Here is an 18,625-nt window from a genome sequence, read left to right on the forward strand (position 1 = left end):
TTATTTTAACTTATTTTCTTAAATTAAGCTGAACCTTCAAAGGGGAAAGAATACTCTGCCTTATCAAATACATTCTTTCCCACAGTACTAGACTGCTGTCTGATTTTGTTCAGAAATTAGTTGTGGTTTATCTTTTGGCAACCTTAAAATGAAAACCAATTTTTTAATACGTATCTTGCGCGGAAGTAGGACAACTTTTTGAGCGATGCTGTTGATCTTGAAAATTAACCAAGTTATTAATTTAATGAGGAAATTGCATGTAGCCATTACTTGGACTACTTTAATTTAAAAGCATTAACTGCATTTTTAATCCAAAAATATTTCTCACATTACTGGCTTCCTCAATCGACAGTTGAATTGAGTTCCCATTTGAACTTCCCAAATAACCAAAAAGGTATAATATGCAACTATGTTGTGATCCAAATTCTAAACTTTAAAACAAACTGGTACTGCCAAAGTACATTAATTTTTCTATTAGACATTCTGGATCGAATGTCAGAATAATAATTTAATGTGATTGTACACTGCTGAGTTATCAATCTCTCATACCACAACTTGCAGGTACCGAAATTTACTACAGATTTTAAAAATAAAACTTATTATGCTCAGGGTGGATACCCCAACTGTTTAACAGTTCAGTTTCACTGTTTTTAAAAAAAAATACTAAGCTGGCCATTGTTGTTCAGCTGTCACTGATCGCAAGACAATTATATTTCCATAGTCTACAGTGTGCATATTGTTACAGTGCATTCGGTTATGCATGCTTTGACTAAAAGTCTTTTTGTGAACCCACGTGGATCCTGGATGTACCTATTTTGTTGGAATTTGCGTAGAACATTTTCATTATAGCCTTCCTTGTACATTTTCTACTGCGTAACAACAGTCCTGCTCCCTGCTGGCCCTCACAAGAAAATGTTCTTGACTTTGCCACATTTCCACATCTCCCTCACATTCTAATGGGTTATCTCCACCTCTTCACTTTCTCCTTTTTCTGTTTCTAGTGAGGACTAATCTTCTCAATTCTTTTCTTTTATCCTAATGATGCCATCTTCCGTGCCACTGCTTCTAATTTTTTTTCTCTCTTTCCTCAACTAAGGGTTCTTTTCCTTCCACTTTGGTTGATGGGATCCTGCACTGCTCGTCATATTTCCCAAATGTATGCTCTTGCCCTGTCTCCAATCTTCCAGAATGATGATGGACTTCATTTTCTACTCTACTAATCTCTGTGAAATGGATCATGAACAACCTCAACACATCCTTGCCTACTTTTCATTTCACTTTCATTATTGTGAAGAGACTGTGTTTCAAAATGGCTTAGTTCACTCTCCCAACACAATTCTCATCCCACCATCACATAACAGTGCAGGAGATCAACATCTTTAATTTCGCCCTCTTCCTTCCCAAAGTTCAGGCCTTCAAAACATTCTTTCCAGGTAAATTGAAACTTTATCATACTTTTGATCTTTCATATTGTTATTTAGTGCTTAGTTTGCAAACTCCCCTGCAATGGGAGAATAAACACAAATTGGAAATGTTCAGAAAAGTGATCATTCAATCAGACTGTAAGCATGACTGCTAGTTCCCAGTTGCTTTTTGTTTTACCTCTTCATCCTGCCATCGCTGTAACCTGTCTCTGTTTTCAACTTCATACAATGTTCTAATGAAGCTCAAGGGCCAACAACTAGTGTTCTGTTCTTGATATCGAGTCAAACAATTTCAGATTATTAATTATTGCTACACATTTTTCAGAAATAAACAGTATTCTACTATTCAGCTCTCTTGTAGACCTACTTTAGTTTTCTGTTTGCTGAGTACCATCATCCATTCTGCCTTTTCCCCATTGCTGACATTCCTTTTTGTTCTTTCCTCTTCTTTCCCTTCTATTTTTCCCTTATCTGCCTCTCTACTTAAAATCTGTTAAATGGCTAAGATTTTCTAGTTGTGGAGAAATATCTTAAATAAATTGAAATATGACTTTGCTTCTTCCTTTTCAAATGCTTTCTGATCTGCATATTTCCAGCATTTTGCATTTTCATTCTGTTTAATATATTACAAAACAAAATTCACAAAAATGCCGAGAAACAACTAAATTGTTTGATTTGATCGTTTCATTGTGTGATGTAATGTCTACTTTATCCAAGGCAAATCTTTCCAGTATACAATCCTAATTTTCTGTATTAATGAATTGTTAAGTAATACCCAGCTCATGAGTAATAACAAGTTGTGGTTTATTGTTTGCACATTACTCGATCTCATTTCTGGTTCAACTATGACATTGCATTTCATATGTTGCCAACACAGTCTAGTACAGTTATTACAGCTGAACCCATTTAAGATCAATTTACAGTGTGATGAGATGAAATCCTACTTGAGATGAAAATTGTTGTATGTTAAAAACAAATTCCAGTGAATAATGTTGACCCATAATTAAAAGCCATTGTATAAAATCAAAATCTTCTGTCAACTGAAAAATTTAAGGCTGTAATTTTGTTTCTTAGCTATTTTAATTTCAAACGTCTCCTATTCATAGAAACCAAAGAAAACACTGTGGGCTTAATCTTCCTGACTGCACCATGTACTTATTTAATTAATTCACTTTTTTTTCAATCATGTTACTGTGAAACATTTACAGATAATTTCCTTACTCCCTCGCCATTTCATGTCAGCATTTGAATTTAGTATTCTGAAAAAGTTACCATTTTACTTCTGGAGACTACGAAAACTGAGCACATTTGCAGCTGGCTGCAGCATTTTATAGAATTGAGATACATAGAGTTGAGTTTTATATCAAAATGTGACCACAGTCTTAAGTGTTGTCAATAGAAACGCATTGCTGAGAATTGGAGACTTTAAAATCTAATATCATTTGCAGAATATAGCAAGCCTTGTTGATAAGCTTGTGTTTCTTTTCTCTTGCCTCCATCCCTCTACACTGGGGAGACAGGAGGCCAACTCGCAGAACGTTTCAGGAAGCATCTCTGGGACACGCACTCACCAAACAACCCCACAGCCCTGTGGCCGACCACTTCAACTCCCCCCTCCCACTCCACCAAGAATATGCAAGATGTGCGCCACCTCCCCTTCCAATACAAGCCTCCTGATGACTGGAGGAAGAATGCCTCATCTTCTGCTTTGGGGCCCTTCAAGCACACGGCATCAACATTGACTTCACCAATTTCCTTATCTCCCCTCTCCCCACCCCACTTCATCCCAGATTTCTTCTCTTTTCCCCCCCCCCCCCCCCCCACTCCGAACTGTCCTACCTGTCCATCATCCTTCCCACCTATCTGCTCCACTCCATCCTCCCCTCTGACCTATCACTATCACCCCCTACCTGCATATCACCTTCCCAGCTAATCTCCACCCACCCCTTGCCCGTAGGATCTTTGGTGAGCCCACACCTGAAATACTATGTACAGTTTGTGCCTTAGAATATCTTAGCTCTTGGAATCCCTGCAGGCCATCCCTGGAAACAGGCCATTCGGCGCAATAAATCCACACACCAACCTTCCGAAGAGTGTCCCACCCAAACCCATTACTCTATATTTATCCCTGACTAATAAGCCTAAGCTATACATCCCTGAACATTGTGGGCAATTTAGCGTGGTCAATTCACCTAACCTGCATGCCTTTGGATTGTGGGAGGAAACCGGAGCACCCGGAGGAAACCCACACAGACAGTCACCCAATGCTGGAATTGAACCTGGTTCCCTGTACATCCCTTCTGAGCAAGTGTAGCAAAGGTTTATTGTACCAAAGGAGATTATTTTTGAGGACAGATTTAGGAAGTTAAACTCCTATTCTTTATAGCTTGGAAGAATGTGATCTCTAAAATGAGGTCATTATTTTAGGTAAGGGGAAGCAGACTTAAAACCCAGATGGGAAGAAATTACTTCTTTCAAAGGGTTGAGAATTTGTGTAATTCTCTACCCCAGAGTGCAGTGGATGCTGCGACACTCAGTAAATTTAAGAAGCGATAGACAGATATTTTAAATTAATAACAGGTTGAAGGGTTATGGAGGACGGGCAGGAAAGTGGACTTGATGCCGAAATGAGATCAGTCACGATTGTATCAACTGGCAGTTCAGGTCCGGGAGCTGAATTGCCTATTCCTTCTCTTGAGTTCTTGTGGTCTCATGCAGTATATGAAATCCTTACAAGGCTTGAAAGATAGCTGATGGGAGAAGATTTCCCCAAGCTGGAAGTTTAGAAGTAGGATCACGGTCTCAGCTTGATATCAGTGACACATCTGAGCACCAGGGCTCAACTTTGTTTTTCCTTCATGTTTTTTTGGGCTACTTTTTCAAGCTCAGTAATTCCTTTAGTCATTTAGTGATGATATTGTCTGTATTTGTGTTGATATCTGAGGGAATTTGATCTCTGTCAGAAGGAGAGTGAGTAGAATTCATCAATATCCTCAATGTCATAACTATTAAAGCCATAACACTTAAGGACACCAAGATACTTAAATTGACATAAGTTTTCAACTTATTTTTTTCAAAGAAAACCAGTCCACTTGTAACCACAGAAAGCCAATATGATGTAAGTTTCATGAACTGGCAAGGTCATAATTTGAGTGTTGCATATTGTCTCTAACACAGCCACTATATCTTAAGCAATTCATAGTATGTAAGAAACTGAGCTGTTCAAGTTACGCCATTCACATGACACCCAGTGTCCATAATAATTGTTTCCAATACTTTAGTCAAGTCCTGTTTTGATGTCTGGAGCAGTCTCTCTTAGTTCAGCTCTTTTATCCATCTTTAGACCAAGGCCAGGATTAGACTGACTCTGGCAGAACCAAAACTGACATTGAGCAGGTCGTTGCTGAGCAAGTGCCACTGGTCGAACTCTTCCATCATTTTGATGATAGGGAGTAGCCTGATGGGGTAGGAATTGGCTGAGTTGGTTTTTTGTGGCCAGGGCATAACTGGGCAATTTTCCAGACAGCTGAATAGATGCCAGCTTTGTAGCTGTTAGCTGTGCTGGAGCATACACTTTCAGTACTATTGTCGGAGTGTTGTTGAGGCCTGTAGCCTTCACAGTATCCAGTGCCTTCAGCCATTTCTTGGTTATGATGTGAAGTGAATCATTTGGCCAAAACTGGCATGAGACATGCTGGGGACCTCAAGGCTGAAATGGAGCATCTGCAACATACTTTAGTCAAGTCCTGTTTTGATGTCTGGAGCAGTCTCTCTTAGTTCAGCTCTTTTATCCATCTTTAGACCAAGGCCAGGATTAGAAACATCTGGTTGCAAATGTTTCTGCCTTGTTTTTGCATTGATGTGCTGCGCTCCCCCATCATTGAGGGTGAAGATATTCATGCAACAGCCACCTCCTGTTAGTTGCTTCTCCTCAAGTGTTTTTTAATCTCTTCAGAAATCCATCCTTTTTATTACCACCCAATTGTATTATTTGATATTCATAACTTGATAACTCATTCAACAATTCTGTCACCGTTTCCATTCCCATAAATTCTGCTTAATTCTAATTTTGTACTCATTAAATTTGCTGTACTAATATTTTTGTCTTTTTATAGTGAACAATCTTGACAGCAGCACATTTGTCAATAATCTTTCCCATAACTTCAATGCAGACATTGAGAATCATGTGCCTGTACACCTCCTTGAAGAATGTGTTTTGGTGAAGAATGTGTACATAAAACTCCAGATAGGATCTGAATTACAATTATGGTTATTCATGATTTGTGCTTTTGAAATCTCTGATAATGCAACTAAGTTGTTTTGTGTGGGAAACCTGAGGGAATGGTTTCAACAGTTCATTCAAGCTAGCTCCAGAAATATTTTTCCAATCAACATGCTGACTTAAAAGCTTTTAGTTTCTTGGTTCAATGTTAGCTGTTTTACATATTGAACATTGAGCTGCATCTGACACCTACTTGACCTCTGAATCTGGTTGTACTGTTTTTCATTACCATTTTGTGTTTATTTTTGTAATGGAAACAACTTGTTGAAGATTATAGCCTTTTGGATATGAAAGGTCATAGAAGAAAAAACTGCAGGTGCTGGAAATCTGAAATAAAAACAAAGGTGGCACTGTGGCTCAATGGTTAGCACTGCTGTATCACCATCATGGATTTAGGTTCAATTCCACCCATGGGGGACTCTGCAAACTCTACACAGACCTCCTTCCAGTGTCTGCATGAGTTTCCTCCATGTGGTCTGGTTTCCTCCACAGTCCAAAGACATGCAGGTTAGGCACATTGGTCAAATGTCCAGGGATGCGCAAGACAGGTGGTCTAGCCATGGGAAATATGGGGTTATAGGGTAGGGGATGGGTCAGAGGGTCAATTGTAATCCAGTGGGCCGAATGGCCACTTCCACGCTGTAGGGATTCTATGTATGTATAAATTGCTAGAAAAACTCAGCAGGTCTGTGGAGAGAAAGTAGAGTTAACATTTTGAGTCCAGTGACCCTTCTTTAGAACTCTAACCTTAAACCCACGCTGCTTAGCCTTTTTGTTAAGCTATCTCCTCTTTGGAATACTTTCATTGTTTTAGGGTTTGTTTAATGAATATACGTTGTGATCTCTTGGGTATGCTGAGACCTTTTGTTTTGGAAAAATAGAACTTTGTAAGCCACTTCTGAATATTCCAGCATTTAGTGAATTTATAAATTCGAGTTAAACTTTACTGATTCAAGACTTTTTATTTTCTTTTGAAGGTTTTGCTTTCTTAAATAGGTCAAAGCTAGGAGATAGAAGGAATTTTTACATTACTTTTTTTTAAATGCTCATGCCTCCTGTGGGAATTTGAGTTTGAAAAAGCTCTCATGAACAAGGTTCAGATTTCTTCTTACAGTAACTTAAAGGAGGGATGACATTCAACTGTCTATATAGAGGAGATTTTGGAAGGAGATGACAGTATGTAATTTCACTTTACGGTAGCTATCACTTTCCATACTGAGAAGAAATCTTTATCTACAGTGGCATATTGGAAAATACAACTTCTGATTGTTCCAAAGCTGCATGTCTGTCTAATATAGGCAGCTATTTGTTTGAAGAAAATGGAATTTTTATGCCAGCTGTAATTGCAAAGCGTTTCCATGTTTGGTAAAAAATTTGTTTTTAATGGCACACAGAGGATTATAGTAGCATTTTCCATCATATTCAAAAATAAAGGAGGAATGGAATTTTCATCCAGAGTATGCCGGAGGTCAACTTTGTGCAATTAGGCTTAAATTATGCATCTTTGTAAGTTTTGAACATTTTTAGGAGTCAGGTCAATTACTGAAGTAGATTTAAACTAATAGTGCACATACATTTAACCTTCATAGTATTGTAATAATCAGGTAGAAAGTTACTGTAACTTGTCAAGTGCTGAATGAAATGCAGCTGCATTACTATAACTTTGGTAAAATCTCATTGTTTGGTTATGTGTGCCATTTGTTATGACTTTCAGTTTATAATTCAGAAATTAATCAGTGTTATTACAGATCTAAGAAATGTTATAATACAAATATGTGTATGCTCATCTACTGATTTATAATGGTCATTTTTAAAGTGTGTGTCAAGGACAAAAACACCACACTTGTTCCACATGATTCAATCAAATGTTGGAAACACTGTCACCATCCGTTAAATCATTATACATAACAGAAAGCCTAGAATTCTGGAAAGCAATGTAACAAGTAATCCTGCTCTACAACTTTATTTCTTTTAATTGTGATTTGTTGAAGTGCAAGATCACTTCCTTGATTGCCTTTTGAGTTACTACCATTTTCAGAGTGCAGCCTCGATTCATTGGTTAGAACTTTTGTCTCTTAAAAGGTAATAGGTGCAAGCTCCACTCAAGTGACCTGACACCCTAAGTTGACACTCCAGTATACAACTGACTAAGATGAAGGGGCTGCATGGTAGCTCGGTGGCTGGCACTGCTGCCACTTAGTACCAGGGATCCAGGTTTGATTCTAGCCTCGACAACTGTGTGTGGAGTTTACACGTTCTCCCAGCGTCTGCAAGGGTTTCCTCCGGGTGCTCTGGTTTCCTCCCTATGTCCGAAAATGTGCAGGTTAGGTGGATTTGCCATGCTAAGTTGCCCATCTGTAGGATAAGGGTGTTTGCCATGGGAAATGCAGGGTTACAGGGATAAGTAGGGGGTAGGTCTGGATGGGATGCTCTTCAGAGGGTTGGTGTGGACTCGATGGGCCGAATGGTCAGCCTCCATGCTGTAAGGATTCTATAATTCTATGTCTTCATTTTTTTTTAGATTGGAACGTTAAACTTGTTGCTGTCACATGGCCCTATTTGAAAAAGAGCAATTCCAATGATATGGCTAATATTAACTCTCATCCAACATTGTGCGGCACAGTGGTCAGCACTGCTGCCTTACAGCGCCAGAGACCCAAGTTCAATTCCCGCCTCAGGCAACTGTCTATGTGGAGTTTGCACATTCTCCCTGTCTGTGCGGGTTTCCTCCCACAGTCCAAAAATGTGATTGGCCATGCTAAATTGCCCATAGTATTCGGTGTAGGGGAATGGGTCTAGGTGGGTTGCTCTTTGGAGGGTCAGTGTTGACTTGTTGGGCCGAAGGGCCTGTTTCCACACTGTAAGTAATCTAATTATTTTGATATTTTAGTTCAGAAATTGAAGGCAAGTGATGATTTTTCTAAATTTTATAGCTGGTTGTGTGAGACCTTGAGTGCAAATAGACTCGTGTCTTTCCTTACTTTACAAAATAGGCTTTTATTGTCTGTGGAGTGGCTTTGGGCATCTTACAATCCAAGAAAGACACTATGGTTGGAATCTTTATGGGGTCCTAAACAAGGTGGGCTATGGCAAGAAATCTGAGAGAAACACATACAAAGTTGGATGAGGCCTTCCTCCCACAATATTGAAAGGGTTCTGGATGCGACATAAAATATTTCCTAGGGAGCACTGAGATATTTATTCAGGGTTATTATTGCTTGTTATCACTTTCATTAACACAGAATCTTGCCTCATTAAAATGCAGCTCCTGTGCACCACCTGTCACATACAAACTAGAAGCCTGACATTCCTAACATGAATGTCATTGGTGCCGAGTAATTCCAGCTAACTGCTTGGTTCTCCAGACCTCCATCTCGAATACCCAGCAGCGACTTCCCAGGGCACAGTTTAGGGCCTCAGCCACATGCTCCCCATAGTCATAAACCTAGGCATCTGACACGTACCAACCTCTTCATACTAACATGGAACATCCCCATTACACTTATAGTTCTTGTCTGCACTATAATACTGCACTTTTGAGTGCACTGCAATGCTGGTGCAAGGATACTTTGTTCACTGGGGCAGGCACCTGGCTCAAGGATTGGATCAAGCTGCATATCAGAACTGCTTGCTTGCTCTCCCAGTGCTCACTTATCCAGCATCTACTTGGATGCTTATGGCATCTCCGCTTTAGTCTGTCTTGCCCTGCCTTGCCTTTAGATTGCAGAAACAGTCATGCAGCTTGTCGTGATCGTTGGTAGTCAGAGTCAAGGGGATAAATATTACTACACATCACCATGTTATATTGTTGTTATCCCTGCACCAGCAGCTGGCAAGTCACCTACACTGCATGTGCTTCAAACAAATGGCCATCTCCAAATTGAAGGGAAGTCATGTGAAGGAAGACCCCCTTCAGTCAGGAAACTCTGTTATTCTAGGACAGCATCGGATGTCAGACTAGAGGCTTGGGCCCATTCAGGCAGCCGTGAGGCAGACAGAGTAAGGACCCTGTTCTCGTGGTTGAGAAGTTGAATGTCTGCATTCCAGCATCTACCGTGGCTCTTCCTGCCCAATTCTGTTTCCTGCTGCACTGAGAGAAAGGGGAGGGATTGAGTACAGTGGAACTAAGTGGTATAGCTGTTAATGCCAGTGTAGGTGGGAAGGGTTGTGAGGTGTCCCTAGTGACTTAGTAGGAGACAGAGTCCATGCAGCATTAATGGGACATTGAGTGGGTGAGAGCAAGTCTGGGACAACATTGTATGCAGCAGTGAAAATGGTCAAGCATGGGCCTTGGTGGAAGGTGTGTGCAATAGCAGAGAGAGCGCAACTGTGAGGTGCTGGAGAGAGAATCTGACAGCAGCATTGGATATTGACTGACTGCCTTCCTACATTGGGCATTCCTGGAGACAACAGAGATCACATTGATCCTGTGGTAACCTAAAGCCAAGCTGACAGGACCTGGTGTTGTGCCCTTCAGTGCTGAAACTGGGAATTACAATGCCCCTCTCCATCCCCTTACACTAGTACCTCCAGGTCTCTGTCTGCAAGTCACCTCTTTTCTCGATGGACAACAGCCTTTTAAAGAGAGCACCAGAGATGGTGGCTTATTCTGAGATAATGCTGATCTCGTTAATGTTGGTGTTGTCTAGTATACGTCCTGTGCAGTGTAACCTTTTTGCGCTACTCTGTCCAAGTTTTGTTTCACTCTCCTTTTGTACCTGTGACAATAAAGAAATCAAATCAAATCCTAGGCTTCTGGCTGCAGTGAACAGTAGAATCCAGCTAACATCAGACAAGAAGGATGACATAGGGCAACAGTCGACAGGTCATGAGGCAAGTTTGACGTGATAGCACAAGAAAACTCGCTAGCCTTCATGGAGAAGAAAATCTATGAAACCTGATAAAAATGTCCTATTCATTCCCTTGCTAAGTTAAGAAGTACTGCTAACAGTGATAGGAAAATGTTTTAATTGAGAAAAGCTGAATTTTCCTTGCAGCTCACCAGTAGCCTTATTTCATAATTTACCTGAAACAATTACTACATTTGAAAATAAAAGTTTGTATACCTTTTTATATTGCTAGCCATTGTCTATTTAGCTTTGGTCATTTCATATGAAAAGTGACAATAACTGTGTAATTAGTTTACAAGAATTTGGCTTGTGACGCATCATTTTGAGCTTGTCTGTTAAAAATGGAAACCATAATGGCCAACAGCTGTGCATAGAGTTAAATGAGAGTCTTGGTGTTTTACTTGTTCACATTTGTACTTGTGCTGTAGAGTCAAGGAATATTATTGTAAAAAGTTGAAGCAAGTTGATATTGGGTATACATGTATGTTAAGTTAACAGAAGCCCTTTTTTTTAGAAAAGTCAAAACATAACTGACATGTCAGATATTATGGGTACTATAATGAGTTGAGTAAGGTATGTAGATCCAACAAATGTTTTTAATTTTTAGACGTTTTCAGTTGTGTGCCTCTCTCTTAATTAAAAGTTCATGTTATTAATCCATAGAGATGAGACCTTGTCAACTTCCCTTCTAAATGAACTTCAATTTTGCAGACATGGTACAAATAAACATAAGTGCACAAGCCTATAATGTCGTAGTTAATGTTTGAGCTGCAGACATATAATTGATAACAAAAAAGACAAGGTTATATGTTAAAACTGCATTAAAAACGCAAGATGTAAATCCTTCACCCAACCAGGTTTTTAGTAAAACGTTTCTTATGCATAATCTATTATACAAGGACCTGTGTACATCACAAGCTGTCCCAACTTTATATTGATACCTAAATATTTTGCATGTTCTCATTTACTGAAATATCTTTCTACATAAGTATTCAATCTAAAACTCCGACACCTTTATTTGAAAGTAGAACCTCTTATTTAATGTGCTGTACAGTCGCAACAACATTCTTTAACAATTGTGGGCTAAACCTACCTTTATCAATGCTAACTGATTTGGTACTACTTGTATATGTACCCATAGGCATTGTAAGGAAAACAAAGAAAAGGTTATGTTTCTCCTTTTCAAAAATTATTTAAAAACTAGAAATGCTTTTATTTTAGACTACTGTGTTGAGTTAAACTTTGCCTGAATATTTGCATCAGTTCCTAATGCATAATAAATAACAAGTGCCACATTGTGTTTAGGTGGTTCAAGTTGGAATCTAAACCAGGAAAGAAGTCAAAAGAAAGAGGTGCAATTCAGGTCTCCATCCAGTTCATGCGAAACAATATGACTGCAAGTATGTTCGACCTTTCCATGAAGGATAAAACGAGGTCCCCTTTTGCCAAACTGAAAGACAAAATGAAGGGAAGAAAAAATGATGCCACTTTTTGTGATCATTCATCTGCAATAATTCCAAGTACATCTGCTAACCCTGATCAAGAAGCCTTGGAGACAGATTTACAGCTGAAATCAAAGCCAAAAAGAGCCTTTCTGTTGGGACCACAAAGGTTATCATCTGCACAGTCAATGTCAGATTTACCTGGTCCCCGTCCATCACTGGGAAAAATCAAATCCAATACCATAGGGCATGTAGTCTACAAACCTCCCATGGATTCTGTTCACTCCAGTGAAGAAAAGGGTGAGTCCATTCAAAGACAGAATTATACTGATTTTGCTTAAAGTACACATTTTGATTCACTTTGATTTAAAAAGGCTAAAATGAGCTTGTTTCATAAAAAAGCCTTTTTTCAGATTTGGCATTTATGAACTTTTCAGTCTATTCTGTATTCTGCTGAGGAAACGTTAGTATCAAGTCAAAAAAAACTACAAAAGCAAAGTAAATGGAATAACACAATGGTAACACAGGAACACCATGAGCTGGTGTACGTGTGGTAAACAGTTTATTTATGGTTTTTAAGTGAAAAATTGAAATTATTTTGTCTGTAAACTCCTGTCTCTTTTCTGGTCATTGTACTTCATGAAACTAAATGATGAAGCAAGTACATTGAATCTACTATCTGTTTTGAATGCTTTAGTTGCATTTTGGAGTACCAAAACAATATCAGTTCCTGCTGAATAAGGTTAAAAACTGGACTGTAAGATTAGAACCAGTGTGATCAGAGAAAAGAAGCACAATGACCCAAGAAATGAAAGATTAGGAAGGCTGGTAATAGTAGTACATTTTATGAAATCTTATAAAAGATATGATAGTGGTGATCTCAGTGACGCAGGCTTGAGAGCCATATGTTTATTCTGGATTAGTGGTGCTGGAAGAGCACAGCAGTTCAGGCAGCATCCAAGTAGCTTCGAAATCGACGTTTTGGGCAAAAGCCCTTCATCAGGAATAAAGGCAGTGAGCCTGAAGCATGGAGAGATAAGCTAGAGGAGGGTGGGGGTGGGGAGAAAGTAGCATAGAGTCACGACATGGTTGAAGAGCTTCAGGGCAGAGGAAATGACCTGGGAGTTGCAGTGGGAGAGGGACTCCCTGAGATTCTTGTGGAGAGAGGAGTCTGGGATCATAGTAGGATTAAAAATCTGACATAAGCGTGTTAACAAGTTTTGAGAAGATTTGTAGCTCAGGTTGAGGTTCTGGATGTAGGTTTGCTCGCTAAGCTAGATGGTTCATTTCTAGATGTTTCGTCACCATACTAGGTAACATCTTCAGTGAGCCTTCGAAGCCGGAGGCTCACTGAAGATGTTACCTAGTATGGTGACGAAACGTCTGAAAATGAACCAGCTCAGTGAGCAAACTTACATCCATGTGTATTAATTTGGGACAGAGAGCCACTAGAGGTCATCAAGGATTGGTGTGATAGGAGGATTTGATTTGTGATAGAATATGTGGATGAGCATTTGAATTTGCCAAAGTTCACTGGGCAATCATGGCATTAAATTTGCCTTTTGATGATAGGATCATAAGAATATTTGTTCAAAATTCTGGTACCCCACTTACAGGGAGGATATTATTAAGTTGGAGAGGATTCAAGAGATTTACCAGGATAAAAGGCGAGAGGTATAAAGAAAGGCTGGGACTTTTTTCATTGTGCGAGAGGTTTATAAACTGAGGGCTATACATAAGGTTAATGGTAGTTATTTTAATAAGGGATTTCAATACTAGGGGACAAAATTTTAAGGTGAGAGGAGAGAGATTTAAAAAAAAGACGATGGGCAAATATTTTACACAGGGTGGTTCATATGTGGAATGAACTTCCTGAGGAAGTGGTGGATGTGGTACAATTACAACATTTAAAAGACATTTAGGTAAGTACATGATGAGGAAAGTTTGGAGGGATGTGAGCCAGGAGCAGGCAGGTGGGGCTAGTTTAGTTTGGGATTACGTTTGGCATGGACCTTTTGGACCGAAGGGTCAATTTCTGTGCTGTATGAATCTAAAGTAGTGAAGGTAGGTAAAATAATGGAGGTGTAAACGGATGGCCTGCCTGATTGAGCAGGATTGCTAACTTTGTCCTCTCAAGAATGCACATGTATGCTGAGATTGTGGTGATGGAGTTAGTTCTGTTCTGAGACTGCAGCTTTGTACATCTGGAGGAAATTGCAACACATTTAAAACATAATTTTGAACTAGTGGCCTGACAGTATACAAATAGTCAAATTCAGAAACTAGAACTGGGTGACATAAGTGCAAATGCTGTCAAATGGGTCTAGAGGTTGGAAGGGTGGGTTTCATTTTCATCAGGAAAAAAGGCCAACATGAACCTCTTCACTTTTCTGAGCCTTCTGTAGCATAGTCTAGCCTAGGATGTTATGTAATAATTAAATCCAGCATTATAAATCTTGAATACTTTGAAGCTTCTTGTCTGAAGTATTCCTTGAAGCGATCTCCCCAAGGATGATGGTAGGTAGTATTTAAAGAAATAGCCAAGTTACAGTGTAAATGTATTGCAGTATTACTGGGGAAAATTGATTAAAGGGAGAATAAAAGGGATTTATAAAACAGACATAGGCTTTTTTTCCTCCTTCTATGTAGGATTATGATGGGATGAATAGTGATAGATGTTCCTATTGGTCAGCAATGTTGTAATGAAGGGTTTATTGTTTCCTTCAGATGGTAGTTAGAATATGAGTAATCAGCCACAAACTCTTGAAGTAGATTCCAAGAGTGATTTTCAGAAAGCAATTTGATAGTTGCTTGAACCAGGGTATATCCTATTAAATGGTATGGATTATATGGGAATTAAATTTGGATGACTTTTAAAGGAGAAGCACTAGTATGTTTCTGTGCTGTAACCAGTCCTTTGAGTATCTCCAATAACTAGAATGTTTGCTGTTAAGTGAAATTTAGCATTCTTCCTCTTAGTCTGGCTAATTTCCTAGCAAGTAAGGAAAGAAAATTGCAATTTCATCCAGCAAATAAAAGTTTTTTGAGGTTTTCAACAACTTTTCCCAGTTCTGGGAAGGTAAATAGGGCAGCAACATAATCCCATCGTACAGCTCTAGTCTATGTGAAAGTTTCCACTTGGCTGAGTCAACGGAATTGCCCTGGAGGTTGAAACTTCCATTATATGGTGTCTAATAGCCTCCAAAATAGTTCACAACAAAGGTAGTCAGAGATTTCTAAGGATACCTACTGTTTTGGCTTAATAATCACCCAGGAAAAGTTAAACAAATGTAAAAGTTACACCAGCTCCTAGGTAGCTGTTAAACGGAAGTCCACCACTACTGTGACCCCATTATCCCAAGACTCCAGACACCAGCAAAACTTAACAAAATCTTGACCCAACTCCCTGCCACTCTGACTGACCCCACCCCAAAAGCCCTGACCATCTCTTCTCTTGCACCCTTCCCCAGAACCAAACTTAACTGGGTCAGAGCTCATGCGTATTTTGTTAAAAGGTCTTGGTGCAAAGAATAACATATGCAGCAAAGTTTTGATGAGACACAAGTTTATAGAGAGTGAAAGATGAGAGGTTAGCTACAAGTATTTTTGAATCATCAAGTCTAGAGATATCAAAAGCATGCAGCAATGTTTCAGCAACTGACAAGCTTACACCTTACACTGACATCTTGCACCTTAAATCCTGAATGTGCTGACATAAGGATTATCACCACAGAACAAAAATAACTTAAAAGGAGATATTATAGTGTTTAATATCATAGATGTATTTGATAGGTGGAGAACCTGCTTCCATCGGCTGAATGATTGATAACTACTTTAAACATGATTGTGCAAGGTCATTGTTGTCATATTGCTTTTGGTTCTTTTGCCAATGAGAAGTTAGGCTGAAAATGTACTCCTTACTAGGTTGGTTGTTGCAGATTCAGTAGTAGGCTTCAAAAAAAGAATTGGATAAATCCTTGAAGAGAAACAAAATTTGGAATAGAGACAAATGAACAAGTGAATTCACTAGACTGCATTATGAAGGAGCCAGCACAAATTTAATGGCCACCTTTTTGCTGTAATATTCCATGGTTGAGCTCGTTTAGTTTGACTTCTGGAAAGGGGAAAAAGATTTAAAGTAAGCTCGTGTCATGTGGTTTGCAGTTATACAGATTTACATCTTGTGTTTTCCCATCATTTTCAGTGTCTTCCACAGAAAACCTACAGTAGAACATTCAAACACTGGGACTTATTTTTTCCTGTTCACCTGAATACAGTGTTTAAAAAAAAAGCAATGCAGTGCTGCCATATGTTTTGGGTTTACCATTACATTTCATAATGAATTAGGGAATTGATGTATTAAGTATGCCAAACAAACTATAATATTATTAGCTCCATATTTGAAACTTTTGAAAGCTAATGTTCTGATCTGACACTCCTCAAATAAGTAAGACTGGTTCAGTACTTTTTAAAAGATAGTTCATAATGCCAGCAGTGGTTCATTTTGGTAGCACATTATCTCTGATTCACAAGGCCTGGATTTAAGTCCCACTCCATTGCTTAAGTGCAAAAATTAAGGCAGAAACATCAGAGCAGAACTGAGGGGATATTATGTAGTCGGAGCTGCTTTGGATGGGACATGATCCTCATCCGTTTGAGTGATGTAGAGAAGGCAGCTTATCACTACCTTCTCAAGGATAGCTACGGATGGGCAATAAATGCTGGCCAGCCAGCAATGCCAACCTCCGACAAAATAAATTTTTTAAGAAAGCATTACAGAAACAGATTATCCAGTAATTGCCACATTGCTGTTTGTGAGATTTTCCTATATTGCCACTTCAAAGATAGAAAATAGGAGCAGGAGTAGGCCACTTGGCCCTTTTTTTGAGCCTCGTCCAATGTGCTCATAGCCGATCATCAAACAGTTTAACCTGTTGTCATATTTTCTCCCATATCCTTAATCCCTTTAAACCCTACAAACTAATTCCTTCTTGAAAATATTAAATGTTTTTGCCTTAACTGCTTCTCAGACTCACTGTGCTCTGAGTGAAGAAATTTCTCTACATCTCAGCCCTTCCCCCATTCTTAGACTGTGACCTCTGACCTCTAGTTCTGGAATCAGTCATCAGGAACAGCCTTCTCTGCATATACAATGGCTCGTCTTGTTAGAACGTTTTTATAGGTACGTCTAAAGTAGTTAATTACTTGAAGTGAACATTTGAAAACTCCCCGGTCATAGAAGTACTACATAAATACCAGTTCCCTTATTTTAATACAAGTATTTGTTGAAAAGGTGAAATTTGGAACTATTAAAAATTATTGTATTAATTTTATATTTTATAAAATTCTTAGGAAATTTAGTATATATGTTTGAAAATTCCGCTTTTGGAAGATGTTTTCAAGCTACTTTAATTGTTTGTGTTTTGCTGATTTAAACCAAATTTAAATTAAAGCTTTTTCTTTTCTCCCAATTTAAAATCCTTGCAGATCATGACTCCCTGGCCAAATCACCTCACCGAAGATCACAAAGCATGGATACCTCCAAGGTGAACCAATTTGACCTAATTTCTGTCACAAAGAATGGAACTGATCCAGCAAAGCGACCAGCTGATCCATTTTCAAAGCAAGACTTGTATATACCACAAAAAGCTGCCACACTTCCAAGAAGCAGAAATCCTTTTGACAACAGCAGCAGCTCCTGGAAGGTCACAGACACAAGTTTCGAAACCACTACAAATTACAAACATCCAGAAATTAAACGAGAAACCAAGAGAGACAAAGAGAAGGATAAAATTAGTCTCTTTGCACGTGTGACTGGCAAGAAAGATGTCAAAAAGTCTGAAAAGGCTAGCAACGTGAAGTCAGATGGTACTAGTGATGCAAATCCACTAAACCCATTTTCAGGAAACTTTCACAGCAGTTGTGAATTTGACTCCAAAAATCCATTTGCCACAAAATACAACACAATTGATATGTCCAGGTGAGTTTTTTTGTTTTAAATTGTCCTTGGATGTGCAGTTTCAGTACATTACAGTAAAACTCATTAATAAGGACCATTTAGCTTCTTATATTTGAACATGCATTGTATCATTAAATGTAACTACCATTTCAATAATGTTATAAAGTATGACTGTTACATGTTTTTATTTATATACTTTTATATACTTCTTTTAATACCGATTATATCAGGGTATATTATGTTTGCATAATTTTGAACTGAATGGTCATAGGTCCAGCTGAAAGGCTTTGCGTTCCTTTTTTTTTTGAAGATAGATTGTTAGCTTTGAATTATGTAGACTTTTCCAAATTGGTTATAAGTTTAAATTTGCATTAATTTTTTTTTGTAGATTTATGAATGACCATAATGTTGGTATCTTCTCTACCTATTGTGACATGTACCCATCATCTAATTAGAAGGTCATATACACAACCTTAATTGTTGTGGGGAAATTGGCTCCTAAAAATTGGATTAATAAATATTCACAATTTTTAATAAATAGCTATGAACTACAAATTGCAGAGTTAATATTAGTACATTTAAGCCAAATTTTGGATCATAGTCCATATTACTTGCACATTGTAGATTTATTGCAAAACTATATCTCAGGGTATTCCTGGAAGCTTTTT

General features: G+C 38.6%; 1 protein-coding gene across 1 annotated transcript in view; it reads left to right on the forward strand.

Moving 5' to 3' along the window:
* Window positions 1–18,625, forward strand: part of rab11fip2 (RAB11 family interacting protein 2 (class I)) — a 91,864-nt gene that overhangs the window by 45,351 nt on the left and 27,888 nt on the right. Inside the window, exons 2-3 of the mRNA XM_072557332.1 lie at window positions 11,862–12,298; window positions 17,486–17,978. Of these exons, the coding sequence (XP_072413433.1) occupies window positions 11,862–12,298; window positions 17,486–17,978 (930 nt within the window). The remainder of the gene's footprint in view (window positions 1–11,861; window positions 12,299–17,485; window positions 17,979–18,625) is intronic.

Source organism: Chiloscyllium punctatum, chromosome 38 (genome assembly GCF_047496795.1).
Source record: "Chiloscyllium punctatum isolate Juve2018m chromosome 38, sChiPun1.3, whole genome shotgun sequence".
Classification (NCBI taxonomy): Eukaryota; Metazoa; Chordata; class Chondrichthyes; order Orectolobiformes; family Hemiscylliidae; genus Chiloscyllium; species Chiloscyllium punctatum.